Raw genomic sequence first — 25,130 nt, 5'->3', positions numbered from 1 at the left:
CTCATATGCCTGATATTTTGCTCATATCTACGAGGGGAAAATATGCAAGTATCATAGAAATAGGCGTACCATCGGATGACAACCTTCACAAGATGATAGCCGAAAAAAATCGGAAACATCAGGAATTATAGCAATTGTATAAGCTTGAGAAAGTCAGGGTGTTATACCTGGAGCCTAATATTGTTTCTAAATCGCGATTATGTGAAGATGTAATTAGAGATATAAAACTGTTTCTAATGTTTAAGCCAGAATTCCACAAAAACGAAATGTATTACAGATCTTCCTTAGTAACTTTCCTTTGTCTAATAAGGGTTTTTTTTCCTGCTTCTGCTTTTGCTTGTAGTGTAGTCATGCCCTAGAATGAAAAAAACAAAACAGTTTTTTAGAACAAATAGTTTCTTAAACTAATTATTATTACATATACATATAAAAATTTACATACATATAGCTTCATTTAAGATTAATAACTATTATAATAAAACATTACTTACAATTGTCTATTACAGTTTGTTCTGTATTGCTGTGTTCTAACTAACTCTAGGTTTCTTACAGAACTAAATAGCGTGGACTGAAAGCAGAGCGTGTGTTTTTTGGTACTGGCAACACGTAACCGTTCTTTCTTGCAGGTAGCCCGCCTGTAATTTCTGTTTCGTACTTTGTCTATTTATATTTAGTGTTGCTAATTATATCTTCTGTATATATTAGGTTAGAATAACATAATATAGTGAATAACATTCGGGAAACTCTATTTTGGTACTTCAGAACAGTCTTTCAAAAGATGGGTGTATCAACACAAATATAGTTGTACCTCAATAATAAGCAACCCCAACAAACCTGGCCAAACTCCTCTAACTACATTTTAAACCAACAGGACATAAATTCAAATTTGATACACCAAAAATCGTATATCGGAAAAAAAAAAAATTTAAGCGAAATTTAAAAGAAATGATTACTATAGAAAAATAAAAGAATCGGGCTATCAACAAAAATCAAATGTACAAAATTTAAATTCTAGTTACTACATATATATATTCTTCCTTTAAGGTGTTAAACTTTTTAATTTCCAGTGCATATTTATAAGTGAGTAGAGAAAGGATTGCCATGTAGAATTACGTCATTGTGCTGAATTATCCTGTGTCAGGAGGGATTAACAGGATATCTCGGTAACTAATAACCGGATGAAAAATCCAAATCGGTAAGTGCACCAGTTATTGACAGGTTAGCCTTAGTTTCAAATATTAGTTTTAGTGTTAACAACCGTTTCAAAATTGGCGCTAGTTTTAAGTTGAGGGTAAGGTTAAACTGGCACTAATTTTAAAATGGTTGGCAACAAACTCTTAATATTTAAAAACAAGCAAAAATTGAGCTATCAATAAATAGTGCACTTACTCTAGTTTCAACCAACTAAAAACTATATTAATCTTGATTAGGATTCAATTTATATGAATCCAGTTACTTCATAATTGAGTTTTCAAGTTTCCAGCAGGATTTAGAAAAAACAATAAAACGAGATAAACTTATGTAATAATAAATAAAATACAAAAGATTGTGTGATGTTCTATAGTTGCTTAGCGCACTAAGCTCTAAAATTCTCAATCTTTAAGGTTACATTTTATGCCTATTCAGATTTCGAAGCAAATTATAAGGCTGATTAGTACCGAGGCATTTTATAATTGTATGCACCCTATAACTTCAAACACAAAAAACAATCATATTTATCTGGGGAAATCTTTATTTAACTCCAAAATTAAGTATAAACAAAAAGGTATTAAAATTGTATCTTATCAATTCCATCCAGGGGGCGGACAATATCTAAAATTTGACAGATTTTTCCAACTAACCAAAGGACTGGACAATATTCCCAGAAGTTTTCCCTTTTTCATAAATATTTTTGTTTAGAAACTAACCTCTATAAATATCATTTATAAATAATTTTGATTATAATAACCTTTTTGAGTAATGTTTTAACATAATTTTCGCATTTCTAATCTATAAACCTCAACTTCCCAGTCCTAAAATTATTGGATAAAAAATAATAATTCAGTCTGAAACATAAATCAGTCAGGAACATGGTTAAAAGAGGGGAGTCATCTTTTCTTTTAGACTCTCCCAATTATTTAGTACTAGGAATGCAGTGAAATTTGAGAACCTACTTCAAACTTAAAAAATTGAGGTATGATATCACTCATCATAAATAATAAATTGTAATAATACATGAGGATATAAACTACTCAAAATTGGTTATAAATATTCGAGGAGATGATTGAGGGTGCAGTCAAAGTGAAACACAAACAAGTTGGTGTAACCTATTTAATTGTGCCAACATTTCAGCTAGAGTTTCTAGCCTTCTTCAGGGCTATGAACTGAACAAGATAACAATATATATATTTTTTCATTTCTTATGGTATTCTTTACTTATATTTTGCCTCTTTATCAATTATTATTGTTACATATATTTTCTTCCTCTCAATTTTCTTTTTCTTTCCATATTTCAATTTTTAAATTATTAATAACTAATATGTTCATATTTCTTTGCATTATATAACTTTATTTTTATTTCATTTCCTTAATTATGTTATTTTACCCACTTTTTCAATTACCTATTTTATTTATTTATACATTTTATTTCCCGCTTCGTTCATCACTTCATTTTATTAATTTTATTTTGTCAAATTATTCATTTTATGTTATTTTGTTTATACTTTCTTTTTTATTTTCTATACTTACTGTGGTTGATATATCTTGTTCTATTCTTAGCCCTGAAGAAGGCTAGAAACTCTAGCCGAAAGGTTGGCACAATTAAATAGGTTACACCAACTTATTAGTGTTTCACTTTGACCGCACCCTCAACCATCTTCTCCTCACGTACGCCATCCACGGTCAACTATCTCTCATAATTATGGTTATAAATGTTATTTAGAAAGTTCAGTTTTACAAAAATGTTTAGGATAAAGACAAATTTCAGAAAATCCAGTTGAAATTTCTGGGAAATTGTAATTGTATTATTTTTTATTGACATGAAAGATTAACTTTTCAATGTTTTGTTTCTGTAAAATGCCATGGATGAACTAAATAGAAACCAGTAATTTCTCTTACAATTTAAAAAAAATAAATAAATAGTTCTGTATTATAGTTACCACTATTACTTTAAACCTGATGCAATTACTTATAAATACTATATTGAATGTTAAATTTAATAAATATCTTTAGAATAAATAAATATGTCCAACAATCAATAGTTTGAATCATTATCTATCAAATGGTATTACTGTTGTGGAACGAAACTCTTGCTTAAATGTGAAAATTAAACATTAAGATAAATGTTAACAGAGAGCTAAGGAAACCTGTCATGGTTGAGGAACAGAGTAACATTTACAGTTTTGTTTAAATAAGTTTTGTCTTATTTTTAAATTTTAAAATATTTTCTTCTTGTAATTTATATGGTATAAAACCAATCTAGAACAAAAAGTGATAATATAATTCATTCAATCAAATGTAAAAACAATACATTAGTAAAGTTCGCCTTTCTATAAAATCTATTGGAACAATAGTACTTTTTTTTTATATACAGTTTGTTTAAAAAAAAAAAACAAAAAAAAAATTTTCCTTTGTTTACAAAACAAAACATTTTTTTCTTCTTATTTCAATTTTAGTCACTCATTCCCACGAAAAGGGTTAAAGTTATAAGATTATTATACGTTACATTCTTTATTGCACTAAATGCAAAAAAAATATATAAACAAAGCACCAATATACAAAGAACTTAACCGTTTAAGTTAAAATGGGGCCCTCATTATTCATCATTCTTAAAAATAATTTAATTGAAACTAATGTAATCCCATTTATGTGATTTACTTAATCATATAAAATAAATAGACAAATCTAAATGGAAGGACTTATTTACTTTACTGTCACATTCAAGCTAAAAGGAGAAGGAATTAATAAAAAGAATAAATTAATAGCCATAGTGCTTATATTTCGTAACTAACAAAGCAATAAAAATGCAGTAAGGAATTAAAGCAAAACAAATAAAATAATTACATCCAACATAACAATTAATAAAAAAGTAATATAAAAAAAAAATCAAAAACAATAGTTGTAACATGTTCACCAGTATACAATATTCAAGTAACAATTTTCACATATAAACTAATCACAAAAACATGTCATCTATTCTTTGGACAGTTTTGTTCATTAAGTAATATATCCAACCATACATAATCATTTATACGTAAGGTAAATTATGTTACGATTCTGTGAAATATTTTACTTTTAAAATGCAAAATCGGAAAAAAGGAATAATCATCTATAAAACTTTTTAAAAGAATATTTTGTTAAAACATAAAATAATTTAACTTGATGGTTATCTGAGTTGGGCAAAAAGTAATAATAATTAATCACCAATTATTGTAATTTGGAATTGCAGAAGTACAATTACACACTGAGCAAATGTAATTACAATTATTAATTACATTCTTATTTAATAGTTATTTTTCTCCACGATTCTATGTAATCATAATAGAATTCTAAGTAATTGTAATTACAAATACTTAACACCAAAACGGAAAAACTGTTCTACCATGGCTCTAAAATATGAAAATGACATCCAGTTTAAGACTGTGTGCTGGTAAATTTGCTTGATAGATTTATAAACATGTGGTTCAATTAAGTGTTTTCAAAGATAATGAAAATAAATATAAAATTATAATTGCACTCTATTATATCGATTAATTTTGACTTTTAGATTTCAGATCATAATAATTATGTTCAAATAAACTGGATTCACATATGAATTAAATTATAGCTTATTGTAACAGCAATTGTAATTGTAATTAATTAGCATCAAGAAGTAATTGTAATTGTTTATTACAATTATTTCAGTGTAATTGTTCTTTAAAACAACCAATTTCTTATGCTATGGACGTTTTGTCGTTGTCTTAATATAATTATAGTGCAAATGAAACATGTAATTAATGGTGTAATTAAATTACTCATGTAATGATCCGTACCCAACCCTGATAGTCATTGATTTAACTATTATAATTAGCACCAAAATAGAGGCTCGATTCTTTGGAAACATTTATTTTACATACATACTTACTAATTCACAAATAATATATGGAATACAAATAAAGTGTATTTGAATGATAAAAAAAAAATTATAGCCAGAACAAGAATGGTTTTCAATAAGTTCCAACAGAATTTTCAGGAATAATACATCAGTTACTTTTTTTTTTTTTTTTTATATATATATAATTGTGTCTAATAAGATTGTAGATTCAAATATATTTAAATTTAAATTCATTACTTAAATAGTGATTTGTTCTGTGTGATTCATTTAAAACAACTTGATGTATTCCAATTTATCAAATGTGAACTAGGAGTGGTTCTCATTTTTACAAACAAAAAATAAGCAAAGAAAATAAAAATTAGACTAGACACTGATAAGCGATCTAAATTTAAAACTTATATAATCCACAAACTAAAATTGGAATATTACAGAACATAAAGCAAGGAATAACTAAACTAAATAAACAAAACAAAGACTAAGTTATAAAAATAAGATCTAACAATCACTAAACAAATTTAATCTGTTTCTAATCTTCACAAATCATTCAACCATATACATATTTGCCATCCCAAACTAAGATCTATACATTAATAATGTAATTAGTAGTATATTTTAAAAGTTAAATTGAATCCTTGTAGAAAGGTTTTTTTTTTCTTTTTTAATATTTTCTTGCAATGTTTCAATGCTACATTAGTTATTTATTATTTTAGTAAATTCTGTGGTTTGAAGAGCTAGTATTCAGGTTATTATAAATTAAGGCACATAAATATTATCTGAATTACAATTCTACTAATCCTTGAACTGTAATCACAATTATAATTTATGTGAAATAGTTTTTATAAAAGCTAATGCCATATTAGAGTAACAGGCTTTCTTATAGTTGGAAATTGGAAAAGAGCTTTGGTCTAAACTTGCTCGATTGTACATTGTTTAACAACTACAATGATGGTTAGAATAGATGGATAATCAATATCTGAATATAAAATCCTCAATTAATCTATATGTATATTCAATTAATATAATTTAGTAAATAAAATTTGAGGTATTTGGTTGTAAAACATGGTAACAAAAATTTTTTATGAATTGAAGTTTTTAGTATCTCTAACTTTGAAGTCTAATTTCATAAGTTGTTAAAAGAATCTGTATGAAAAATGTTTTCTTAAAAGAAAACATTCAACCTCCTGGTTCAAGATGAAACATTGTAAATTAGCAAACATTTTAATACTGTAAAAGTTTTCTCTTAGTCAATTTCTTCTCATCATTTTTTCTTAGTAATTTACGAGGTTTTACAACCAAACAGCTCATAATTTGTTAAATTGTTTCTATTAAATATAAATTAAAAGTTATATTTAAATTGTACCAGTTAGGTTTTCATCACCTTCATACGGTTCATATGAAATACGACAGATTGATTTTATAATAATTAGATTTTAACACTCTTATTCAATCATAATTAAGATAGATTATACCTATTATAGATTAAACCTGCTTCAAATCTAAGATATTTTGGTATACTGTATTTCAAATCTATTAGTTTACTTCTTATATTTTCTGGCTGTAAGTCTCTCAGTGGAAATGTGTGGCTCATTGTTTCTGCCTTTGAGCCAGTTAACTAAATTTTACAATACATGTGACAGTAATCTTAGAGATATATAGTGAGTGTTCACTTTATATGTTTGTAGTATTTGGATGTAAACATCTCTATCATTTTAAAGATTGTTATAATGTAACACTGGAAATCAACAGAGGTTGTATAGTATTGGTCAAACTAAATCTGAAGAGCGGTTAGAATAACAAAGATATTAAGAAAAAGAACACTGGTAGTTTTAATTTATATATAGTATACTTTCAAATAAAAAAATAACATGAAATAAAAATTTAAAAAAGAAGAGCAAATAATTTACTGACAAGCTTACAAGTTGATACAATATAAAATGGAAAGATGGGATAAATAAGAATGTCAAAATTATTCATGTATACATAGAATTTTTGTGCAGCAATCAAATAAAAAAAAGAGTAAAATACAAATGAAGGTATGCCATAAATTGTCAAAATAGATAAAATGAAATTTAGTTTAATAAAAAACCTTTTTATAATAACTATTAAAGATTTACTGCTTCATAACTTCCAAGAGATAATAAAAATTGGAGGATAAAAGTAAATAGGTCTTGAAACAAGAAAAAATTATCTTCAACTCTGTTAGCTCTCACATTATTACATATCTGATGGTCCATAACAAGTTGAGTGGCATGAAATGTAAGAACATATTTGAAAACCAAGGAACAAAAAAAAAGGAATAGTAAACAACATTAAAAATTATTATGAATTAATAATATCTTTATAGTATTTATTATTATTATCACTAGTATTGCGTAACTACATTAATTTTTAGGATCACAGTTAAATGAATATATTAAATTATATAGATAACAATTTTTAAAACAGAAAATACATATTCTATAACTATACGGATGGTTATTATATTAAAATTAAAGATAAATATTTTGGTAGTGTTCTATAAAAAGGGAGAATTCAACAAATAAGGTATTTTTTTAATGAGTACTTTTTACTGGAATAATCATGGATACAATAGTTTAACTATGTGCAACACAACCAGGTATGTTCCAGGTTCTTAAACACATAAACAAGAAGAATCAACAAGAAGAATGATTTAAGTGACAAAAAATTCAAACTGAGGGAATTGAGGTTTAATGTTTTAGCTTTAATTACATTTTTTTTCAGTTTGATGGTTATGAAAAATTGCTTTTTATCTTTAAATATTGTTGAACATAATTAGTTCTCACAAAAATTAACTGGTAAAATCATTAAAAATATTATTTCTGGTCAAAAGGTGAAAATAAAGATTATTTAAGACAATTTAAAAATTCAATAGTACTTCTCCTTCCTAACAAGATGCCATAGAAATTTCAATTTGTACAAAAAGTGGATTAAAATAATTTTTCCCATGGACTTGACCCATAGGTATAGATTATACTCTTCTGAACATTGTTGGATTCATCCTTTTTAAATAACACTAACATTAAGTATTTATTAAGTATCCAGTAAACAATCTTTTGTGTTCCTGTTAAAAGAAAAGGCATTTTACCACATAGATAAGAAATATGTTAAAAAAACTTATCAATAATATTCTTATTACATTAAACTATTTTAGTAAAGATGCACACAACTAATTACCAACTTCAAATGTATTTTACATTCAACAGAATCATTTTAATAACAATTTTTTCATAAGAAGCTAGAATAACTAAAATGAATTACCGCACATATTAATTGTTTATGTCAACTTAAGTAGCTGTTGAATAATTTGAGATTAATAGTTACCAGAACAAAAATCATGTTTGGACTGCTGAAATAAAAGTTAAAATATTACCTCAGAGGATGTTTAGGAATGACAAAAAATTATTAGGAATTTTTAAATATTAACTTATCATATTTTTTTATCATCTCTTTAGCATCTCAAGTCTTGTGTAAACATAGACATATCTGGTTTTAATGGAATGTCATCTCTCAATAACAGTCTTAGTTAATCGTTTTTGGATTTTAAAAAGTAGTATGGAATAATAGATATATATTTTTAAAATATATTCAACATGTAAATAAAATGAGTCATAAGTAGTAAAAATAATAATATAAAAGTCATTAGAATAATGAAGAAGTATACTTGAGTTATTAATACATCAAATAATATATATAAAAATAACATTATTTTTTTTTTAGGATCCTAAAGTTCAATAAATAAATATACAACTATATTTTGGCAACTTTTCAAAATTTTTATGGTGAAAAACAGATTTAAAAAAAAAAAGCCTTATAAAGAACTTATTCGCCTTCTACTTATTCAGTCAGTTTAACCTAAAACTTGTTGATTCTGTTGTATTTTACCATATATGTAATTATTCTGAGAAGAACAAATTAGTTTTCAATAATTTGTAAGTAGAATTCAGTCACTGTTTTCTTAATAATTAGTTTTTAATTTTTAAATTTGATATTTTCGCGATATGAAAATAATTATAATTTTACTGCAATTTTTTAAACCTATTTTTCACTGAAGGTTATAAATATGAGAACAATAAAATCTCTAAGTGTTGCTAAAATATAATTCTATATTTATTGAGAAAATTTATAAAAAAGCAATATATATGTTTTCTTATATTAGTAAGCCTAATCATCAAAGGTAAGATCCAGTGAATTAATCAGTAACAGAACTAACTGGAGTAAAAGAAATAATTCTTATGAGTTTAATTTTTAATATAAATACATAGAAACTGAAGCACTACTATACTCTGGTATCTCCAGCAGTTCATAATTTTCAGAAAAAATTGCAAGCTTAGGAGAGTATAAAATAAAACAAACAAGGGGCTGAACCGAGTTTTTTTACCCACTTCAAATTGTACTTTAAATATATCACAGAATTATTTTTTGAGATGTATTTCATTCGAGAGAAAAACACTTATTCACTTCACTCAGAAAATTTTATTTAATCAGATTCAGAATATTGTTAAAAGGAACCTTTTTTTTTTCTTCAAAATTTCAATGTCTTTTATTACAGTAAGACCCTGATAGTCTGCCATTCTCATTGATCATCAATGCCAAATTATCAAATATCCCAACTCATCAAGGTCATTTTTAATAAACTAATTTATATAGGGTATATAAATAAAAAAACTATACTTCAAGCACACAATATAAACCAATAATTGTTATTTGTTAAATCAGAAGATAATACAGTAATGTATGATCCTGAGCCCTCTGAAACAATTTGAGGTAGTTTACTTGTCTCTCTGATTTAGTTCTTTTTTGATTCTGTATGAGTAATTGATTCTCATCAATAAGTCTGCAATATTTGTAGCAATTGTAACAATAATTTGAAGCCAAGAGGGCGACTGTGTGATTTCATTGAGTACAAACTCCATACTCAGGTGGGAGAATAAAGTCTGTTGAGATGCCAAAAGTTTCAATATTTTCTGTCCGCATTTCACTGTAATTTCGGCTGAGTCAAGCACTAAATCCCTCAAAAATGGAAAAAAAAAAATATTAATTCCTGCTGTGTGCCAGACTATCAGGTCTGCCAAATTTTGGAATGCCAGATTATTGCGCCCTTCCTATATTACTTTTGAATCACTAACCTCCCCACCCCCACCCCCATATGATTATTATTTAATATGTTTTTTAGATAAATCAGTATAACTTTTATATTTCAGATGTGGTTTTATAACTAAAACTTCCATTAGTCCTCACAAATTTTTTGTCCAATCTACAAGATTAGTTAGTCCATAGTAAATTTGCTAATAATAACACATTTCATAATATGTTTTTTCTTTAACCTAATAACAAAAATGATAATTTTGTTTCTATTCTGTTATAAAGGATTCTGTATTTTGTAATTCATGATCAACTATTTTAACAGAAGTTGTTATATTGTGCATATATAGCATATATTCTAAATTAACCAACAAAAAAATTAACGAATTTCACAAATATATAAATACTCATTAAAGATATATCATTTAATAGATTATTTAAATAATTTCATCAAATAAATGAATATTAATTTTTCAAAAAATGATTAATTAATTGAATAATTAATTTTTTATAATGACTTTATTAGATGATGATCAAGCGTATTAACTTAAATAAGATAAATCTTTACAGCTCACTGGTATAAGAAAGGTAAAAACTACATTTATAAAATTTATCTTCATAATAAAATATTAATATTTAAAACATATTAAAATGAACAAAATAAAAAAAATAATAATAATAAAATAACATGAAAGACTAACAACCTATCACTTCCTGATTGCATAATTTAGCTCCAATATTCTTAACCATGGCTTATAATATATGATGACTAACATTAAATAATAGGCAAAACTTTATCAACAGGATATTAAAATGTTCATTGTCATTCTTGGAACCTCTGATTCAGACAATAAGCAATACACTTTTATTGTTTCCGAACGCATAACATGGACCTTAAGTATATAAATAAAAACAACAATAAATCCAAATTACTCATAAAAACATTTTTTTTTCCTTATAAGTTGAAACAATATTTTTAAAAAATAAATAAATAAACTATAAATATGAGAAAACTTTAAGTATTTTTTACAAAATTATGGAATAATCATATTTGCTTTTCTTAATTAAAACATGTTCATTATCACTAAAATATGAAAAAAAAGTAAGTAACATTTAAAAAAAAAAATGATAGCAAAGTTAACAAACTGAGTTTTAGTCACCGAAGATCTACTTGTTCGTTAACTGCTCGCTACATTAAACAAAATATATTCAAAATTTATATTTTTAGAAACAAGTTCAAGGTAAAAAAGGTGTTCAGTTGATGGTAAGAAAATATATAACAACAATCTATTTCTTGGAACTGAAGGTAATTTTTCAAAGTCATTAATTAGTACAAAGATTGTTTTAATGAAGAGTTGAGTAACATTAACAACTTAAATAAGTTCAGAAAAAAGGAGCTATGTACCATGTTTAAAACAAAATCAACTAACATAATAACCAGAGACCAGATTTTTATGAAATCAAAATATTTAATTTGCTTAACAGTAAGCAACAGACATCTTTCTGAATCAGTGCATTCACATATAATCAAACAAAGTATAATTTAGTTTATGATAATATAATTTATGAATAAGTGCGTATTTAAATATTTTAATTTTAAAAAAAAATACATTTTTCAATCGGGACATTACGTCTATTTAAATTATTTTTAAATTTTAATTTAAAAGTAAATGCCTGAGAAAAGAAAAAAACCTAATTCCTCATTTTGAGTGGACTTAAATATGCCGTACTGATTAATTCAGTTGATGTTCATATTCTTATGGGTGACAATCAGTCAGAATTTCATAAATTGGAACATATTTTGTAATTCATTTTAACACAGTGCTTTATAAAAGCACTCAGTGATTATATTTTTAAACTTTTCAATATTTGATATTGTTTTTACAAACTTGAGACCACTATAAGGACTAGGATATTTCAAAACTGAAAAGTTATTATACTTAATTTTTGTCTTCTATAATTAAAATGTATCTGATTAAAAAAACTTATTTCTTTATGGGATTAATAATCATAGTAAGAATTGGGCAAAAATTAGTTGCAATAAAACTAAAGCTAAAATTGTCAAGGATACAATGTTCATTTATTAATGGTTCATTAGAAAATAAAGATTATATCCATGACTATTTTAGCTGTAGTTTTATAGCAACTAATTTTTGCCAAACTCTGATCATAACTGTTCAATGGTAGTAACAAATTTTGATTTACTTGTAGTTTCTTCATATTAACATCTCATTACATATAATAAGAATAATTCTATAATTTTACTGTTTATGCAAAATTCATTAAATATAACAGCATGTTTAGGCTATTTTAAAGGTAACTCTTTTTGCTAGGTATTTTAAGATTATTGACTACTTATTTTGGAGTGTTTTATTGTATAAAACACTCCAGTCTCTGATAATAAAATCAACAACACTCAAATATTTCAATCAATCAATCAACAAGGTGCAATATTCACTTCACAAAAATACTTCTTTGCCCTTTAATTACACAGTTGCATTAGTTGGCACATCTAAGTACAATTTTATAACATATATTTTGGTTAAATAATGCCATCACTATAATTATGCTATTTTCTTCTGTGTATTAAAAGCTTTTGTTCAAAATGCCTTGGTTTATTACTAAATAAATACTGATTTTTTTTTTTTTTTTGTTTCAATCACAACCATCAAATGGTAAAAGTGATCAATATACAATCAAGCATTGACAGAAACATGTGGTCAGATATAATACCGAAATAAATAAAATTTAAATACAAAAATAAAAGTATTTTTCAATAGCAACATATTTTGCCATTCAGATTTCTCAGGAATGAGGCAATGAAAATCTGTGATCCACATTTTCTGTCTAATAGTTGATTAACTTTTAATTTACATTACTCAACACAATTGGTACAAGCCTTCTCAATTGATGTAGGAATATCGTGTTTAGTCTTGCTCTCCAAGGAATGGCCTAGAAGTTCAGGACAGGGATTAACTCCGTCTTGTATCCTTCGGATTTCTTTCAAGAGATCATAATTTATTTCATCATTTATTATAGAATCCTGCCTGAAAGTTCAGAAAGAAAAAAAAAATATGTATACATCATGATACAAAAACTGTCCAAAACTAAAAGGTCGATGAAATAAATCTCACTCATATGACATTAAGAAGCACCTATTCTATTTAGCTTAGTTGAAGCCAAAATACAACAAAATTTCTCAGTAGAAGATAATGAGAAATTTGTTATTCTCTATTGCAGAGATATGTCTGCCGAAGAACAGTTTTATTTTAGGATAAAACTAATAAACTTCATTATAACAAAAATCAATACTAAATCCCAATGATATATCTCTTAAATATTTTATCATTAGCGAAAGGATATTTACATGCGATAAACACTGTTTCTAAATAAGAAGCTAACTTTGTCAGAGAATTTCTTTCTAAACCAACTCTTATGTTATTTATTATAATGAAATTTTATTTCATAAATATGATCAAATGGTGAACATTTTTACTTTTGAAGAAATAAATGATTCTATAGACAATCATTTGCTTCAATAAAACAAGTTGACTAATGCATTCTTAATTTTTTCACATGACCCATGTCATTTATTGTAAAAGACAGTGGGAATCTAAATTATTACTTAAATAAAAACTAGAAAAAATAACAAAGTAGCATCTTATTTATAAGCATTACTTATTGGTTTGCAGTTTTATGAGCCAATATATAAATTTACTTGAAGAGTATAAAAAAATTACCTGTATGATGGATGTTGTCGAACAAACTGTCGAATCCAAGACGCAGTAGTAAGTAGTTCTCCTGATGCTCTTTTTTGTATTAAATTTAAATATTGTTGAATAGAACAAAAAGTATCTGCATCCACATCCATACTGCTTAGATAATTTTTTACCAATGGAACCAGTCCTGGAAATGATCCTACCTAAAAAATAGTAACTTATTAGGTCAAAAAGAAACAAAAATGATTCTGAAATTCATGCAGAAACGAATAAGAATATCCATAAATGGTTCCTGCATTGCTTCATTTTGAGTAATTGATTAATGAAGCAATGGCTTGACATTTCTTAACATTTCAAAGCAAGTTGAACTCAATGACACTACAATAAACTGCAGTATTAATATAATTGAGTGAATTCAAATAAACGCAGTATTGGAATATACAGAAACTAGATTGTATGATAATACAGTGTAGCTATCATAAATAACTACCAATAGGATTCAAAACTACAGTTTACGTATAAAAACAAATAACACTCACACCAATTAACAAAAAAAAATAAAAAAAACCCAAATCCAAATACCTTTCCATTGATGATTTGGTTGATAGTCATTGCACCATATTCATCTTCTGTTTCTGTAATTTCATGATTTTGTTCTTTTTCTGGGGGTAAAATTTTTTTTCTAAACCAAAACACTTCTTCTCTGACAGCAGACCTTTTTTGTGCCTTCTGCATGTTTTCGTCAACCTGAGTTAAACAATAATATTAAAATTTTTGAAAAACACCAGATGTCAATTAGTTAAATCTGATTATATATAACTATTTACCTTACTTATTGGAATAAGCAGATTCAATCTGTAAGAAAGAATTACTCTTGTGACCAACACTACAAAGATTACTGTAGCAGCATTTTCAAATTCTGTAATTTGCAGTTCACATGGCCTAAACTCTACTCGCCAGCCGATCGTACTATTAGGTGGAGGTGGTTTAAATCTCATAGATTGCCAATTAGTGGACTGAATATTCTGCAAGTTGACAACAAATATTTATATTTAAATTAATATTATTACCTAAGTCTAAATTATTTATTTTGTTGAATAATTTAACATTTCTTACTTCAAAGTGATCTGTGTCATTAGGGGTCTGATGAACTTTTTCTGAGAAGAGTGATACTGTATCCCTGAAAATATAAAAATAATTATTACATAAGACTATAATAAATTCAAATATTGAATTGAATAGAATAAAAATAAATGAGGAGAAGATGGTTGGGGGTGCGGTCAATGAAACACAAATAAGTATGACTAACTTATTTTAATGTGCCAGGCACATTAAAATAAGTTAGTCATACTAATTTGTGTTTCATTGACTGCACCCCCAACCATCTTCTCCTCATTTATCATCCACGGTCAACTATCTCTCATAATTAGAATAAAAATAGGGTTAGTACCTAATAAACAGATGGGCAATATGTTGTGCAAGCAATTCATCAACTCCTGCAGCATTCAGTTCATTGAAAACATCTTTGTCATGTAGCACAGGTATATCGTTGTATCTAAAACATTAAAGAAAAAAGTAAAAGAAATTTAATTTTATTAATTTCTTTTTAATCTATACAACTAATCCTTTTACACTGCTCACAGGAAAAGTTCAATTTGTTTTAATTCAAATTAATACAATACATGCAATACTGGAAAATTCGATAACAGTAGCAGTCAGACCATATGCAAGGATATGGTCAGAGTTGGGTAAAAAATTAATTGCTTTTACAATTACTGTAATTTTAAATTATGAAATGAAATTATAATTTTGATTAGTAATTCCAACTACTTGATGATTACAAGTTGAATCAAAGTAATCACAATCACAGTAGACTATAAATAGTAATCACAATTACTTCTTGCCTAACTCTGGATATGTTCATAAACATTTGTTATGTTGTTTAAATATACTATTTACACCAAGTCCTACTTCACTTCAATTTCCACTATTGCCTAAGGTAATAAATAGCACTAGGTTTATCTGTGAAAAACACAGATGATCTTGCACATGTTTCTGTAAGATCTTACTTCGTTAAAATCAAATTAATACCTATATTTACCTATAAATACCTAGAGGACCCTATATTTTCTTAAATTAATGAACTTACGAAACTTGAAATCAAAACCAATTTTTAGTAATTTTATAGTTTGGTATAAGAAAGACTGTATAATTTTTGGTTGACTTGTTACCAGCCAGGCTATTATTTAAAAAAAAAAAAATCTTTTCCATATTTTAACCCCTCAGCTTAAAAGACTTCCATGGATTTGGCTCGATGTGGAGAAGTATTTAAAGTGATAAAAAATATGATAATGTAGTATCACCAAAAGCATATTACCATAATAAATCTAAGTTTTTATTGAAGAAATTATTTCCAAAAATTTCGTTTTTCTAACACTGATCTCGAGCCTATGAAAATACATAGTTCAATAAAACAGGTGTAAAAACAGATAAACTTTATTGCAAATTAAATAATAAATACATATATGAACTTGTTTTTTTTTTTCAGAAGTCCTAATAAGACCATTAGGAACTCACAGTGACTAATAAAGACATTAATTCATAAAAGAATTAGTAAAAATTAAAGAAGTATAATAACATATAATAAAAATAGTTAATAAATAACTTATAAAACAAATGAACATCTCCAAAATAAATGGAAACTAGGTATTAAAATATTAATGTTTTCACCTTTTTAAACATAATTTAGGTATATAAATTGTTGGACAAATTATAAAAAGCCAAAAAGAAAGGAAAAAAAAAGAAGTAATAATGAAGAATCCTTTAGTTAAGTCATGGTGCAGTGGACCTCAAGGACAACCACATTTTTATAATTATTTTTTTTGTTCCCTTGTATTCTCCTTGTAACTATATAATTAAACACAAGGACAAGCTAATTAAAAAAAAAAAGAAACATCGTATGTTTGGCAACATAGTAATCTACCAGAGAGGAATGAATAAGTAAAAAAAACCAAATAAACCTCATTCAATTTACAATGAAGGGAAATTGCCACCAAAAAACTTTTACTTTTAAGTAATTCCACAATTTTAATTAAACTATAAAATACATCAACAATGTATTTATAAAATAAAATAGTCAATTACACAACTTATAAAATATAAGCAGTAACCTCATTAGGGTAAATCACAAAAAATGTTTAGTAAAATTCACCAATTATTCATTATCTCACATTAAACTAATTTCTTATAAAATCATCAACAGAAAAATGAATTATTTAATTATTTAAAATTAATATAACAATTTAATCTAAACCATAGCAATCCTTTTTAACCGTCTTGTACTAACCGGAGTGGTTGTACCCAGGAGGGAATCAAACCCACACCAATTTGATCTGGCCACCCTGACACCCTTAACACGCTTGTCCATAGCGACCTCATTATTTCCACATAAACAAATAAATTTAATACTTGCAACAATCTAGAAGCCATTGCAGTAATCTTTTATTTAATGCACAAAATAAATAAGTTGAAAAAAAACCCAATGGGAGACCCAGGTGGTAGATACAGGCTGTGGTAGAAGCATAAATTTCGACTATGCAATGAGTATCCTTGGGAGATAAGATCAATAATGTGCCTGATTAAGCCTCTGAATAATATCAGATGATCATCTCTTAAAATTAAAATGGGACTAAGAAACCAATGTCAGTTGAATATGGTCTTGACCTGAAGATGCCTAATATATTTTTATTAATAGAAAATTTCGTGTGCCAAACCTGGATTCCAAACTGATAACGAGAATGAGTATAATCAGTCGCTTTATTTCATAAAACATAAAATAATGATAAATTTATGAAAAGTGAGAAGATAAATACAATTTTTAATTGGTTTTATGACAATCATTTGAGCTATTTTAAATAATAATAAAAATTATTGATTCCAACAAATTTATGATAGAAAATTTATAAAATAAGATAAATTATTTATATAACAACTGAGAGACAAATAATCCTTATTCAACTGGAGATCTTAAGACTAATGGTATTCAAACAGAGTAACACAGTTCAATAAATATCCCGGTCTAGACAATAATTTAAATAAAACCATTATATATACTGATGTACTTAATTCCAAAACTTTAAAATATTCATTTCTCAAAATCTAGCAAGTAAGATCAGTACTATCTTAAGTCACTATCAGGATATTAGCATCATATAAAAAAAAATTTTTTTTTGACAAATGTCATAAGCCACCCTTTCTCCAAATAATACAATTAAAAATTTCTACTTTTTCTGTTTTTTTTTTAAATATTAGCAGTAAAATCAAGAATATTTATATTCACTGAATAAAAATAAAATTATTAATGAAAAACTTCCAATTAAATTTATTTAAGAGTAAAAAATATATAAAAGTCGCTGTTAATTACAATTCCTACTTTCGAGTAAATAATTTCGAGAAGTCAAGCATTAGTTTGAGGAAAGAAATGCAGAAATGTTTAGTTGAATAGTAAAGAAGACCCTACAGAAATTGGTTTTCATTTAATGAAATTTAACAATAGTGATTTCTATTTTTTTTAGGAAAAATTTACATTCCAAGAATTCTTAAGTGAACTATAACAAACATTTATTACCACACTAAATTTAAAGCTAAGCTATGAATAAATCAACAGTTTCGGAAGTGGAAGTATAAAAAAAAAATTAATATTTTTATCATAATTATGTACAAGACTATTCTTATGACACCAGGCATAATTCCTTTTTATGTTGCCCCATTTTAAGTTGTTTTAGAAATACGTCGCTTGAAAAAAAAAAAATTGAAATTTTTTACCTAATCGAAGCCATTAAAAAATTAATTCAATAAAACTATTAAAATTTCAAATTACATAAAAATACTTAATAAATAAAATAAATGCTAAAAAATATGGCTTTATATGAATACCAATATTAGGTGAGTTAGACTCTACTTTTCGGTACTTTCGATCGAATAGATTCTGATGTAAGTATGAGGACTGACTGTACAAGTTTTCAACAGAGATTTACAAAGATTTCAAACTATGTTTCTTTTCCAAAATATTTAAAACCCTTAGATGTTTGTGAGGAATCATGAAAATTGTTTTTTTAATTCCAATTAATCTCCATATTTACAACTAAAGACCGATATTTTAATATATTAATTACATTTAAAATGCTAGAAGTTTGAATGAAAAAGAAACTCACTTATCTCCTAGAGGGCTTAAATAGCTATCTACGCTACCATAACGTGACTTTGGGATCACAAAGTGATTATTTTTCAAAGGATCCAATCCTCTCTCTTCACGAGTCCTATCGTCGACAGATCCCGATATTACATTCCACCTACAATCTGTGTCTGTTAAGACCCCGTGATGTATTGGAGATGCTGCAGACAATGCCAACTGTAAACATAACATAAATAAATAAAAGAATTATGCTTAAAAATTATAATTATTCATAAAAAATCAATTAATAATATAAATACCTGATTATTATTATTATTATTTTTTGTAGCTCTAAAATATGTTAATGCAATAAAATCTTAGGAAAACCACAAACAGTTAAAAAAGAAAATACAATCCAATTCAGTGAGTTAGTTAAATATTTTCCCTCTTTTTAAAGGTAAATCATATTATTAGGTAAAATATATTAATAGGAGGTTGAATTTTAAATGAATAACTCCTGTATGTCAATGTTCTGTTCTATTTGCCAAGTCTTCCTATGTTCATTTAGGTAGAATCATGTTTTGTGCCATAGACCATAGTGCAAATTTAACACATATAAGTAATAGAATGTTCCGTAATTCAAGTCAATGAAAACACTTGCTTCAGTCAGTTACATACTTAACCAAATATCAAGTAGAAGTCTACATACATGTCAACTTTGTAGTGATCTAGAGTCAACCATTCAATTTTCATTACATATTTTATCTATATTATTTTGTAACTTTTATCTCATGTAATTTGTTGTAATTTGAACCCATGCGTTAGCCAAAACGTCAGTAAATTTATTTACTCTCTCCTAATTATTTTTTCCAATATAAACATTTCATTCAATGTCTCATTATTTTTTTTTCACTAGGGAATGAGAGAGGAAATTGGGAAATGCAGTTTACATCATTTCATTTTCAGATGCTCATTTATTAATTATTTCATGAATGTCAAGACTATCAAACAGTTTTATCCATTTAAGACTAGATTTACAGACAAAAATTATATATGCCATTTTATTCTATTGAGAACTGTCAGATTAAAAGACAAATTAAAATGAAGCCAGGAAGTTGAATTTTAATAGATAAATCATATCATTAAGGAAACTGAACATATTTCTCAAAAACCTATATTTGATTTAATAATTTTTTCATGAAAAATCTTTTTTGTGACCGGTTCCATGATTCTAGATTAAAACTAAAATTGCATCAATAATACAGCAAGAAATGCTTATTAGACAGACAATTATTTATAATAAGACAGACAGGTTCAATAATTCTGATTTTATTATTTTAGTGTCAAACTAAAATTGCATCAATAATACAGCAAGAAATGCTTATTAGACAGACATTTATTTATTATAAGACAGACAGGTTCAATGATTCTGATTTTATTATTTTAGTGTCAAACTAAAATTGCATCAATAATAATCTAGCAATAAATGCTTTATAATAAATTCATGTTAGTTTTTGTACAAATAGTAATAAGAATAACATACCAGTATCGGACACAAGGGTGTTAGCTGATCATAGAGGATTCTGGCTTCATCCATATTAGAGGCCTAAAAAGTTAAAATATATTCTTTATACAATATTTTTTTATTAAATAACAATAGTTAAACAAAATAAAATTGCCATTCCTGTAAAGCAATATTATTATTGCTAATGTATATTATATTTCTTATGAATGTATTTTTTGGAAAATAAAAACTTCTCCAACAGAAAACAAATTTAGATCATAATGAGATCAAAGTAACAACTAGTTGAGATTTAAAAAAATTATAGAACAGTAATAATTATTAGCATGATTAAGATTGCAAGTTATTTTTAAATCAGAGGGATAAATGTGGAAATTCTAAAGAAACATACCTAATCCTTCTAAGAAGAAAATCTTAAAAATTAACAAAACAATTATGCGATTGAATAACCAGAACAAGTCAGTGATTCCTTACCAAAATATAAATCAAAATTTAAAAATATTACCAGAAATAAAAAATGAAATATTGTCACATAATCATACCTGAAATGTCAATTGCAAACAGGAACAACCCATACCGAATGCCATGGCATCCATGTAAACATGGTCTGGAAGAGCAGCTGACTCACTAGACCCATCATCACCTAGACTTTTCAAATCTTCTTTGAATGGGCTTTGTGTATTATCATCTCTAAAAACTGGAAATTACATTTACTTTAAATAAATGTTAAATAAAAAAACAAAAAACACAGATTTTTATAAAATGTTTGAATAAATATTCATGATAATCAGATTTAAATAATATGTTAGCAAGAATGGAAAGAATAGGAAAGTATACAAACCCTATCTGGACATTGATATTTTTAAACTTATTAAAACTGGAAAAGTAGGGGAATATTACTTAAGAGTTGTACATATGACACTACCAAAATAAGAAATTCTATATTAACAATTTTATTAATATATATAAATATAAAATTATATTGATGGTTTTTGTGGAATAGATATAATGATGAGAGGCCCTTGTAGAAAATTTTGTTAAAGCATCACCTTAGTGACCTCAAGTTGGCACCAATTCGATTTCAGCCTGAATAGATTGATTTTTAATCCATGGCAATCCCATGGAAAGACAATTCAACCTTCCCACTCTGGTTAGAATAAGTTTATGACCTGTATGATAACCATACCATATACCAGAAATGGCATTATAGAAGAAAACATTGTATAATTATAAGAACAATGAATAAGATTAATTAGTGGTGGTGGTGCAGCCTGATGTGTGGTTGAACATTGTAATACTGTGGCTACCCCATATCCTCATTGGTATACTCTCCAAATACTAAACTGCATTCTTCATCTATCTAGTCCGTTGGCCAAAGTCTGATCCACCCAGATCAGGTAATGGGGGTCGATATCATTTTCATATACTTGCTACCAGAAACCTCTATATTCTGTTAGCATGTGCCATACCGAATAGTAAGGAATAACCCTTATAGCCTTCACCTTAACTGGATAGCAAAGGAACTATACGGGAAAAGTTTATAAACTGATAAAAGAATGACAGCTATATGATACCCACGCAAATGCGCGAAATCTCCCTCCATAAGACCACAAAAGTGATGTGAAGACTGATTGTGGAAGACATAATGAATAATGGATTGCAATATCATAAGATATTTCACACATTTTACATTATAAATATTAAATAATTATAATAAAACTGAAGTTATTAAAATATTTCTTCAAGTGAAAAAAATCAATAAATAAAAATGAATATTCTTACCAGGTACATTAATGGCAACTTTTTCACCTCTTCGCATTCTTATATTTCTAGTCAGTGTCTTGAACCTTGGGTGTCCTGAATAGATGACTTCATCAGGAATAAACAGAGATCTCGAAGCACCATCCTTCACATTAGGGAATGTTTCAGGTTTTGTGAAAACTCCACATCCCAACCTAAGAAGTAAAATAAATTCATGCCATAAACCAACTTCATTTTTTGAAATATTTAACGTCATAAAGGATAATAAAATTATACAGAAATCTGTTGAAAAAAAAAATCTTTCACCGATAAGTCTAAAAGTAAAACAAATATTGTACAAAAGTAAATGTTTACATAGGAAGAAAAAATGATCTTTTTCTTCATTCAATTAACAATACTATTGGCAATCATTCAGGATAGTAAAGATCAGATCAATAGAAATCTTAAAAATGAAATTACATTATAATTTTAATAGAAATTATAAGAATAGAGCTGATAAAAGAATGAAATACAGAGGTTGTTAAAATTGTAGTCAGTAAGAACTGGAAGAGTACTGACACAATTGTTTCCTTTTTGAAAGTTATGTTAAAGGAAAACTTTAATCAAATGGGATGCACCCCTTATTTCAATAGCAACCATTAAACCTGAAAAATTCTTATTCAACATAAATGATTAATCATTTTTTTTTAAATCCAGGTCAGCCCATTATATTAGAAAAGCTTGCCACTAATACTATAATGAATTTATTTAATTTTGAAAAGAAAATTAACTAGTTAATGACAAATCAAGGATAGCTAAAAATGATCAAACACATAAAATCAGTACACAGACACTAAATAATAAACAAAAAAGAATACTAAAGTTTTTTTTTTTGTTTGTATGAATCATTACTTACTTTACAATTAGATATTTAAACAATAAAATCTAATGATTAAGTACTAAAAGTATTTTGATGAAATAAATATTTTACTGTAACAAGAACCAACCTTCTAACAGAAAACTTACTAATGATGTAACTCTCTGATAAATAAACTTTATTGTATTAATGTAATAACTTATAATAGCAGGAAAAAAGGACATAATCCATGGACAATTTCTTAGAAAAGTTTTATTCATATAAGTTTTCCTGTTCTCCTTTACTACTCTTCCTTCTTAGTATCAATTAGGATACTTTCCTTAAGAAAAGAAGGAAAGAGGCTAAAGTTTTATATAAATTAAAAATAGATAATGAGAATTTCCATTCTCATTGAATATTAAAATTAAAAGTGAAGTAATACTAAGGAAAAATGATAAAATTTACACAATAAAATAATAAATCAATATCTATCTTGAACATTAACAATTATTTTATGAAACATATATAATATTAAAATAAGGCATTTTATGGTTCATTTACTGATATCTATAATTTACCCTTATGAAAACTAGGATACAAGAAATGAGAACTTAATGAAAAAATTAAAAATATCCCTCAATAATAGGCCAAATAGGAGATAGGAAAGGGGGTCAAGGCCAATAAGGAACAGGTCATTCTAGGGTTTTTTTCCCCAATTTTTTTTATAATGGAAGGTTTAAAGAGTTCTTAGTCAGTAGATGTAGAATATAAGTGGAAGGTACCATTACACAAAAAAAAATTATAAAATAATAAATGCAATAAATTTTGAGTAATTATGTACCAATTATTAACAGTGATGAAGATAAAAATGACCAAGGAATATTGGAAATTAGGAGTTGGATATGGAAACTGATAGGATTTAATCCTAATATAAATTATTTACAATAATACTGAGCTAAAAAAAAGAACTTGAACATTATTAGGAACATATTTGAATTTGAATTTTCACATCATTATGTTTCTCTGAAAAAAAGTAGGAGTAGTAAAAATTCTCAAACACATTAATTAAAATCTTCCTATTTAAGAATAAACTTCAAAATATTGTAAATAAACATTTTATCAACTTACAAAACACAAAAATCTCATATCTACTTATTATAATTTAGGTAGTATATTAGCATTTTCAATATTAGTAAATGAACCATTCTCTGTATTCATCTATTAATTCCCATGAAGAGCTGTTAGCCTTGTCCAAATAAAGGAAATAATAAATGGAAAATGTTATAACATTTATTTATTTTTTCAACTGTATGAATACCATTTATTTATTTTGAGTGAGAACTATCCTCTTATATTTGAAATAAAACTTAGCAATAAATATTTAAAGTAGTATAAATATATAATAGAGTAAATGACATAACATACTTTAAGTTTTTAACACATAACTGCAATAAAGGGGCAAACCAATAAGAATCATAACTTTTACTTCAGCTCTTTCAAGTTCCTGTAGTTCATAGTATGTTTTGTTTTATTACACAATTCATGAATGTAAAAAAAAAAATAAAAACAAAAAATAAATTATAACAACTTATATCAGATATATTTTAAAATTGATGTATAATCATTTATGCAATATCTATCAGCAATCACTACAAGCGGTAGCAAAAATAATCCTAAATCTTCTTTTAGAGTAATTTTGTAAAATAGCAAGTTTTTATCTTGTAGTATAAGCAAATATTTTCTGATATGCCTAGAATATCAGACTACATTAATCGTTTTTTTTTTTTTTTGTTTTTCGGAAGTTTTATCACAACTAATATTAATTAATATAATCAAAAATTTATAATGGTTAATAATTTAAAAATGGAAATTAAGATAGTGTTAACTACCATGATAGCAACAAATTTCTTTGAAACAATGTTCAGCCATGTGTCTATTTAAAATGT

General features: G+C 26.3%; 1 protein-coding gene across 1 annotated transcript in view; it reads right to left on the bottom strand.

Moving 5' to 3' along the window:
- Positions 1 to 251: 251 nt before the first annotated feature.
- Gclc (glutamate--cysteine ligase) overlaps positions 252 to 25,130 on the bottom strand; it is a 27,696-nt gene continuing 2,817 nt past the window's right edge. Inside the window, exons 4-14 of the mRNA XM_014438893.2 lie at positions 22,371 to 22,543; positions 21,131 to 21,285; positions 20,610 to 20,672; positions 19,107 to 19,303; positions 15,344 to 15,448; positions 15,010 to 15,073; positions 14,721 to 14,918; positions 14,476 to 14,640; positions 13,915 to 14,096; positions 13,074 to 13,221; positions 252 to 355 (exon numbers count right to left, since the gene is read on the bottom strand). Coding sequence (XP_014294379.1) covers positions 272 to 355; positions 13,074 to 13,221; positions 13,915 to 14,096; positions 14,476 to 14,640; positions 14,721 to 14,918; positions 15,010 to 15,073; positions 15,344 to 15,448; positions 19,107 to 19,303; positions 20,610 to 20,672; positions 21,131 to 21,285; positions 22,371 to 22,543 — 1,534 coding nt within the window. The 3' untranslated portion in view covers positions 252 to 271. The remainder of the gene's footprint in view (positions 356 to 13,073; positions 13,222 to 13,914; positions 14,097 to 14,475; positions 14,641 to 14,720; positions 14,919 to 15,009; positions 15,074 to 15,343; positions 15,449 to 19,106; positions 19,304 to 20,609; positions 20,673 to 21,130; positions 21,286 to 22,370; positions 22,544 to 25,130) is intronic.

Source organism: Halyomorpha halys, unplaced genomic scaffold, assembly GCF_000696795.3.
Source record: "Halyomorpha halys isolate HHAL.00 unplaced genomic scaffold, Hhal_1.1 Scaffold71.1, whole genome shotgun sequence".
NCBI lineage: Eukaryota > Metazoa > Arthropoda > Insecta > Hemiptera > Pentatomidae > Halyomorpha > Halyomorpha halys.
This window is presented reverse-complemented; position numbering and strand designations above follow the sequence as displayed.